The sequence below is a fragment of the Gymnoscopelus microlampas genome (genome assembly GCF_963454915.1).
Source record: "Gymnoscopelus microlampas genome assembly, chromosome: 18".
NCBI classification, from domain to species: Eukaryota; Metazoa; Chordata; class Actinopteri; order Myctophiformes; family Myctophidae; genus Gymnoscopelus; species Gymnoscopelus microlampas.
Window position 1 is genome coordinate 41,359,980 of NC_139955.1, and position 8,926 is coordinate 41,368,905.

At 44.9% G+C, this 8,926-nt stretch overlaps 1 protein-coding gene across 1 annotated transcript; it reads left to right on the forward strand.

Moving 5' to 3' along the window:
- Positions 1-300: 300 nt before the first annotated feature.
- On the forward strand, positions 301-1,683 carry LOC311033504 (general transcription factor 3C polypeptide 5-like; the record flags this gene model as incomplete). The annotated part of the gene is made up of 1 exon (XM_084041022.1): positions 301-1,683. One exon carries the CDS (start codon positions 301-303, stop codon positions 1,681-1,683), a length of 1,383 nt encoding a protein of 460 aa, XP_083897148.1.
- Between the last annotated feature and the right edge of the window lie 7,243 nt (positions 1,684-8,926).

The following is an 8,926-nucleotide window of genomic DNA, read 5'->3' on the forward strand; positions in this document are numbered from 1 at the left end:
AACGGCATGCTGTTGCTTTCAATGTCCATTCATCTGCATGATTAATTTGCGGTTTCGTTAAAGTGTTAATACATCTGTATGAGTAGGATCATAATGGCACATTGCAGGGATTCCAAGTCGAGGTTCACGTTGAAAGAACTGACACTGACAGACAGTCACTTTCCTGTCCCTGGTTCATCCACTGTGGACATTGTAGACAGGAAACCGATCTGTGGAGCCGGTAGTTCATCCACTGTGAATATTGCGAACAGTAACCTGGTCTGTGTCCAGTATCCAGCTGTTGTCTCCAATGTGGACAGAATGCTCGAAACTATTGGAGGGGAACGAGGCTTGTCAAAGACATATGCTGACCCCAACAGACGACTTGAAATGCGCTACCGACCTCAGGACCCGTTCTGTCATTCTCTGTGTGGAAACCGTTTCCCATCCAGTAACCTGTTACTCAGAGTGCGGAGACGGACACGCAAGAAGGACCCTGTGGACAGTCGTATCCAGATGGACATACTGGGGGTCATTGGAACTACATACAAATTCCATGGAATGGCTGACTTTCAGTGCCTTGCTGTGCATTCAGAAGATGGAGAGAACACATCTCTGTATGACAAAATCGTCCTGCGCAAATCAGAGAATCAAGAATTCTTTGAACAGCCGACACCTGTCTTCCTTCCCCCGCCCATCTTCTCGCGTGTGGACAACCCCGTCGATTACTTCTACCGTCCTGACAGCAACCACAACCAAGTCCCCGTCACCAGGGAGAACCTCATCGGTTTGAATCGAGCCCGCCGGCCCCACAATGCCATTTTTGTCTCTTTCACTGACCAGACTGTGCCCTCCGTGTGCATGGAGGCCGCACAGGTCAACTGGGAAAGGTTGTGTCAGAAAGACAGTGACCAACAGGCTGAAGAACGGCTGAAGAAGATGTTTGAGAGCCGTCCCATCTGGTCCAGGAATGCGATCAAGGCCAACTTAGACGTTCACCCTGAGAAGATGAAAATGCTTCTGCCCGTATGCGCCTACTATATGGTGACAGGACCCTGGAGGACTCTGTGGGTGAGGCTGGGATATGACCCCCGAAAGAGCCCTGAATCCAAAAGATACCAACTACTTGACTTCAGGATCCGCTACAGTCCCAAACATGGATATTCGAGTGACATACCAGTGAAAACCAAGAGGAGCACACTTGTCTACACTCCGCCCAACTCCTTCAACAAAACCCTTCCTCAACCAGCTAGCGTGATGGACATTCCGTGTCAGGATGGTCCCAGTACCAGCCGCCAGCCGGTGCCGGGCTACCAACAAAAGGATTCCATCTACATTTTCAGAGAGGGTATGTTTCCTCCTCACCGACAGATGTTTTACCAGCTTTGCGACCTGGATGTGGAAATCATAAGGGACGTTATTAAGCAGAACGACGGAAAGGAGAAGGACTGTGATGAGAAAGATGGCTGGTGCCTGCCTCACACCACAGACAAACTGAGAGATATCATATCAGCCACGATCGAGAAGCTCGTCCGAACCCAGGGACCATCGTCAGCTGTCCCACTGAGGCGCAGACGCGGAGGCTTAACGCACCGAGAGTTTGACAGCGAGCAGCCTGATGAGGAGGAAGATGAAGATGATGAATTCCAGCCATCAGAAGAAAGTGAAAATGAGATGGAGACAGAAATGTTGGATTACATGTAAAACAAAACAAGGGAACCAGGAGACCTGGTAATGCCAGACCCCTAGTGGTTGAAATCTGAATGGCCGGCTTCGCATGACGTGTGTCCCTTCTATGCCCATATATGGACGAAAGGGGGACAGACTTTTTTGGCTGGGGCCGGAGGACAAAGTGACCATGCATGCCCATGTATGGAGAAAACAGATACAAAGCCTCATGTAAGCCCGACCCCTTGGGTCTGGCTAAAAAAGACATGGTTGAAATGATGTGTCGTTGATGTCGGGTGGAAAACTTGTCCAAAGCCGTAACTTTTCAGGATATGGAAAAATTAGCCTGTTTTCCAGTGGATACAATGTAGTTATTATTTAGTCACAAGCTCTTAGTACGTTTTATAAAGTTAATACGTTTCAAGCCACTGGCCCATCATTATGACTCGGACATAATCATACACAAACCTGTGTTTCACCTGTGTCTGGTTAGTCCCCTGGGTATATTATGCCAGTTTGATGCAGTGAGTGTTGGTTGGACCAAACTGTAGATATAGAAACCTAGATACCTCATTGGCCTCTGCAGTTCATTGGAGCGACGTGTATCACAATACAAGGCTCTGGCGGCCGCCATAGGAGGCAAGCTGCCACTCAAAGTGACTACTGGCCAATCACGGTGCGTTGACTACTGGCCAATCACAGCGCGTCTAACTGACTACTGTAGATGCTGTGCGGCTGCCTCTTAACGGGTTAAGGGCTGGGTTACGAAAAGATCCGCCCCCACATGCTTGCCTTCTCTAAAATGGCGCCCGAAATACAGCTGCCTCAGAGCCGTCTACCTTTATATGTCTATGGGTTGGACCCTCAGTTCTGTCACCTGTGTGTTTGCTGTCAGTTTTGCCGGCCTGTGTTGTGATAGGACTGGAGATTAAAGACCGTCTGTTGGAGTCCGTTTGAGTTTTCCTGCATTTGTGTCAAGTGTAGAAACACCCAGTGGTGGTGGAAGAAGTACTCAAATGTTTTATTTAAGTAAAAGTATCAATACTGCAATGTAGAATTACTCCGTTACAAGTAAAAGTCCGGAATTCAAAAATGTGCCTGAGTAAAAGTACAGAAGTATTGGTATCAAAATGTACTTAAAGTAGCAAAAGTAAAAGTACTAAAATGTTTGAATATAGCAGATCTACAAGCTCACAATGAGTGAGCTTGTAGATCAGCTATTTTCAAATAGCCAAGGTATAAAATAGGGCTTAAGTTGTTAATGTATGTTTTATAATGTAATCATTTATATCTGCAAAGTAACTAGTAACACATTTTTTCAAATAATTGTAGTGTAGTAAAAGTAACATTTTTGACTCTGAGATGTAGTGGAGTAGAAGTAAAAGTATTGACAATTGGAAATACTCCAGTAAAGAAAAAGTACCTAAAAATTGTACTTAAGTACAGTACTTGAGCAAATATACTTAGTCACTTTACACCACTGGAAACACCCTGACAGAAAGTGTGAAGGGGAGTGGCATATTAATACAGTGGACAATACACTCCATATTTCCATGGAAGCTGCATTGGGGACTCCTTATTATGGTTATGGTTGACTTATACTGACATGATCGTGAAGACGTGGTCCGCAGGCCCACCCACAGACCTGCCCTCTGTACCTGTCTTTCTAACTGTGTCCCTTTTATGCCCACTAGACCATACCCGTTGGGGAATATGAGCACCCAAAGTGTGCAGTTTGGCTTATGCGCTGAGAACAGAGAGTTTATCAGGGATCGAAAGTGAGTTTGTACTGTGTAGTCCATTGGTTCTCAAAGTGGGGTACGGGGACCCCCAGGGGTACTTGAGGCAGTTCCAGGGGGTCCCCAGCTAAATGATGGATAGGAACCAAATGCACCCTTATGGTTCTGTAACTCTGAAGGTTGTTACACACCGGGGCGATTTTTTCGTGCGAATAATGCGTTTTTTTTTAAAAACCTTATAAAGTCAATGGCTCCGTACATGGAGCGAAAAAGCGAAAAAGCGAAGCGAAAAAGCGTCTTTTAATTATTCGGAACGAGTACGAATTTTGCGTATATTCGCTATTTTCGCCGGTGTCGCCCGGTGTGTAAGGACCTTAAGAGTGTACAAATAGCCTAATACATGTATGTCAAACTGGGGGTACTTGACATTAAAATGGTTGAGAATCACTGCTAGAAAGCCGTATAAACCTTCTCTTATTGGGGTCCCTGGCTTATCTTTTCAAATGGGGGTCCGCGGGCTAATAAGTGTCAATTTGGGGGTCCTTGACATGAAAAAGTGTGAGAACCACTGGTGTAGTCAGTCGTGTGTACACACACACGGGTGCACATCCCGTCGTGGAGGCACAGAACACACCCGCGCATATAACAGGCGGAGCCGTCGGCCGTCGCGAGCGCGCACAAACACAGAGACACACACACACACACACACACACACACACACACACACACACACCACGGTACATCCATGCGGCCCGTGGCCCGTCGCGGAAACACACTGGCGATCATCTCCCCCCCCAGCCACACACACACACCACGGAGGCACGATGCTACTCCCCCCCCGTCCCCCCCGTCGTCGCAAACACACACACACACACACACACACACACACACACACACAAAACACAGCAGAGTTTTTGACACACACACGCTCACTTTTAGATCCAGGCCTATTTTAAAAGTCTGCGTATGGGGGATGCGCGTATCCGCGCGCCTGGTGTAGCCGGTGTCATTGATAATCAATTGAATCTAAACAAACGGTACGCACAACGCATACGCTCGCTTTGAAAAGTCTGGTGCGTACTGTGTAGATCCGAGCGGCCGTAGAGTGCACTGAAAGAGTGGGCGGGGTCTATGCTGCAGCCTGGTGTTGCCATGTCCGCGTATTGTAAGCGCTTTAGTGGTAATATTGGTGGTATTGTGTTTTGGCGTTGGTTGTGAAATTGCAGGTGGGTGTGGGGACGCGTTGTGAGCTTGTAGATCGGCTGTTTTCCAAGGCGCTTCGTTTGGCCTTCTTTTCATAGACCTCGTTGCTTGTAGGGTTCGTTTGGTTTGGCCTCGTTTTCATAGACCTTGCTGCTTGTTTCTCTCGCGAAACCTGGCAACGACGCATGCGCAGTTTGATCAAGAGTCCCCCGAACCACGAACCAAGACACCGCCGCCACCACCGTGAGGTTACTAGAATTATAGGAGGATATATGGAGATATCTGGATCTGTCAGTCCATGTCCCTTTTAAGCCCATATAAAATAGATCCCTGACGTCATTAGCATAATTATTGACATACCCTGTATATTGGCATGCCCATATATGGGCATATTGGCAATTGGTTGGATCGGAGGCTCTGGACAACTGGATATTCATATGATCCGATATCCTATATACAATACAACTCGTTGATGTGTGCCGAGTTTGAAATCGGTCAGTCCCATGTATGCATGTGAACACATATGGGCAGGTTGGATCTATGGCTCAAGACAGCCAGGGGCGTGTTTCACGAAACCTAGATTGGGGATTAAGCCTGGATTTAACAGCTATCCTGGCTTCATTTATCCAGGATCAGCCATGAATCGGTTTCATGAAAACTCAATTATCTTGCCAGATTAATTTAGCCAGTTAACCCTGGATATGTTTATCCATGACTCGGTTTCATGAAAGCAATGCCACATTAAGCTACCATGGAAATTTAGCTGTGAAGTTACAGTAGCCATGTCCGGACCGGGCTTAGCCTGTTAAACCCCCCCCCCCCCCCCCCCCCCCCCCTTCTGGAAATCTCAATGGAAATGAGATATCCGGAGGGAGGGGTTTACCAGGCTATTTCGATTGTGTCCACTGCATAAGTTTATTGAGCTATCTAAAGAGCACAACTTATGCAATACTGCAGAGCCAGAAACCAGTGTTGCCATGTCCACTTATTATAAGAGACTTTGGTATTATTTTTTTGTGAAGTTGCTTGTAAATATTGGTAGTTGCGGGATGCGTTTTTGTTGAGCTTTTTTCTATTAAGTGTAGTTGATTATTTGGGCTTGCTTCACAATGTTACAATCTTAAAATGTTTAAATATTTTTCATATATATTTTTTATTTTATATTTTAGGATCAGTTTTGGCTCCCATGCGTGCAATGGCGTCTGCCCGGCCCCTAGGCTAACCCTACCTTCTTTTCTAATTACCTTGACCAAACCTAACAATCCTATTGCCAACTAGTAGTTTAGACTCTACTGTAGAGGCTGAATAATTTGCATGAAATTCTTGGACGTCAGCCAGCCGGAGGCGGGGCTCCGGACTGGGATGCGAGTAAAAGAATATATATATATATGTATATATATATATATATATATATATATATATATATATATTTTTTTTTTAAACACAGCCAACTCGGAGGCCCCGTGAGGTTCGAGGCCCGTTTCAATTGAAACAGGTGAAACATAGGAAAGGCCGCTACTGGTGACCGATAGCGGTCGTGACCCAAAAGAGAAATTTGTTGTCTTCCTGGCTGGGACCCAAACTAATGAAAATAGCCGATCTACAAGCTCACAACGTGTCGCGATGTGGCCCGTTGTGAGCTTGTAGATCTGCTCATTTTACTACTTCTAAAGTTTTTTTAAATAGATTTTTTAATAGATTTTTATTCATGAATAATTGTGAGAAAAAAAAGAAATTGAACATCTTTTGAAACATAAAAAAAGGGAAAAATAGAAGTTAAAAAAAGGGATATTTACATAAAAACGGGTCCCGACCCACTGTTTGGGAACCACTGCCTTAAACTAAACCTCAAAACTACGCCCACCTGGGCGAAACACCTGGGAAAGAGAGAGTCCGTACACAGGGAGCCCATCAAGCTGTCTCCTAGGCAACGGAACACAACAACGGTTTCAGCAGCTTAAAACACTGCTGACTGACAACAGCTGCCGGATGAAGCCAACAAAACGTTTGACAAGCAACTGTTTTAACTTTTTTAATGTTTGACAAACATAGGCTACTATACTTTTGATTGATTGAATACTTTATTAACAGTTTGCAAAAAAGAAACGACTTGATAGCCTAAATAATAGGAGAAACGATCTCAAATGGATGGAAAGGCTGACCAGAAAGAAGACCTCAGCCCCGACAGTGACACTGTAGAGCTGACTAGAAATGACGATACAAACCGACAGCAGGTAACTATCTATAACAGTGGTTCTCAACCTGTGGGTCTGGGTCCCCACATGATTTATTTATTTTTTTGTGTGGGGGGGTCCCCAGATGACAGTGAAGTGACAATTTAAGGACTTTTAAGACCTTTTTAATACCCAAGAAAAAGATAAAATGAAATAAAATAAATAGCATTACTGCATCAAAAGTATTCAACAAACTAGATTATAAAAACTGGTCAAACATTGGCCAAATAATCAAATCAAATTAAGTCAATTAATATAAGAAAGAGGCAAAAATTGTGACAACGCCTCGCATTGTGAGGCGTTATGAGCTTGTAGATCATTTATTTTCACAATATGTATCTGTGGAATCAGGGTGGGTTCAAATATGATTATTTTGGGGGGTCACGGCCTGAAAAGGTTGAGAACCACTGATCTATAATGTGGGCGTGTTGTAATGCAGAGGTTCCCAAAGTGGGGAGTCCGGGGACCCCCAGGGGTCCGCGAGGGAGTTCCCAAGCAAAATTAGTTGATATGGCATCAACAACATTGAATACTTTATTAGTCAGAAATGTAAACAGCACGTGGTATAAGACAAAAAAGACCCCCTCAAAGTTACTACAGTGGGCCGCCAAATCTTTGTGTGATAGGATTTTTTTTTCCTTTTTTACATGAACCACTTGAAACCTAGCATCCCTATTCTGAGGAGAGCTTTGGCCAAAAATAACCGATCTACATACAAGAGCTTGTAGATCGTCTATTTTTGGCAAAGAGGTCTGGTGTAGAGAGAAGAAAGAGCAGACCAAGTACAGAGTGAAAGGTCAGGTTTGCTAAGAATTGACAGTTTAAGTGGTTAAAGGTCTGAAAATACACATTAACATGAATCCAACAAACCAAGTCAACAAACCAAAAAGACATACATTTCAACAACAAGGATGATAGTGCTGTCAATCAAGTCTATGAAGCTATCTCTGAAATCTATGAGAAAGTTTAATATGCAACACAATTGTATACAATATGCAGTCGGGGGTGCAATTTTTGAGGTACTTTTACTTTACTGGAGTATTTCCAATTTTCAGTACTTTTACTGCTACTCCACTACATCTCAGAGGCAAATGTTGTACTTTTAATCCACTACAATTATTTGAAAACTTAAGTTACTAGTTACTTTGCAGATATAAAAATTATTATATTTTAAAACATACATTAACCACTATTTTATACATAGGCTGTTTGAAAATAGTCGATCTACAAGCTCACAACGCGTCGCGATGCTTGTAGAGCTGCTATTTTCAAACATTTTAGTACATTTTTAATTCCGGACTTTTACTTGTAACAGAATATATTTCTACAATGAATACTTAAGTAAGAAATGTGAGTACTTTTTTCCACCACGTGCCCTCTCCTCATGTCATCCACTGTCAGGCCGGAGATTCATCCACAGACAGCCACCCTGCAGATGATGATGATGATGACAGACATGAGGAAGAAGACACCAATGTCCTGGTTCAACAGGTGTTGGCACAACACGAGCCAAACAAAACGGAAGGTCCACCATCTAGTGAAGAAACTCCACCGGCGGGAGGAGACGCCACCACCAACCCCACCCCCACCCTCACCCCGTCCCAGTGTGGTGGAGGAGAGGACGAGGCCCCCCCCGACGAAGATGAGGATGTCCCCACTGGCGAGGAGGACGCCGGCGACGAGGGAGAAGCAGTGCTTCTGCCAGATTTCGCAAGAGAAACAAGCAACCAGGTCTATGAAATTAACAAGCCCATTATGGTAGCCGCTGGTTCCAGACCATAGACCCCGCCCACTCTCCGAGTGGACTGCCCCTCTTTGGGCTGGTGTTGTAAATGTGAACCTATAGGATTTATTCGGTACAAAATGTATTGTCCAATGAGAGTCGGAGGTGGGGGTGGGGATCCCGTAGGATTGGTTTAGGCCCGGGAAATTCTAATCCCCTCCCCCTTGTAATCGCCCGCACTGGAGCCAATGTCAGACTGAAGCTCCACGCAGCTTCAGTCTGATAATCAGGCTACCATTATGGGCCATTATGAGCACACACACACACACACACGCAGCTATTTGAAAATAGCCGATCTACAAGCTCACAACGCGTCGCAC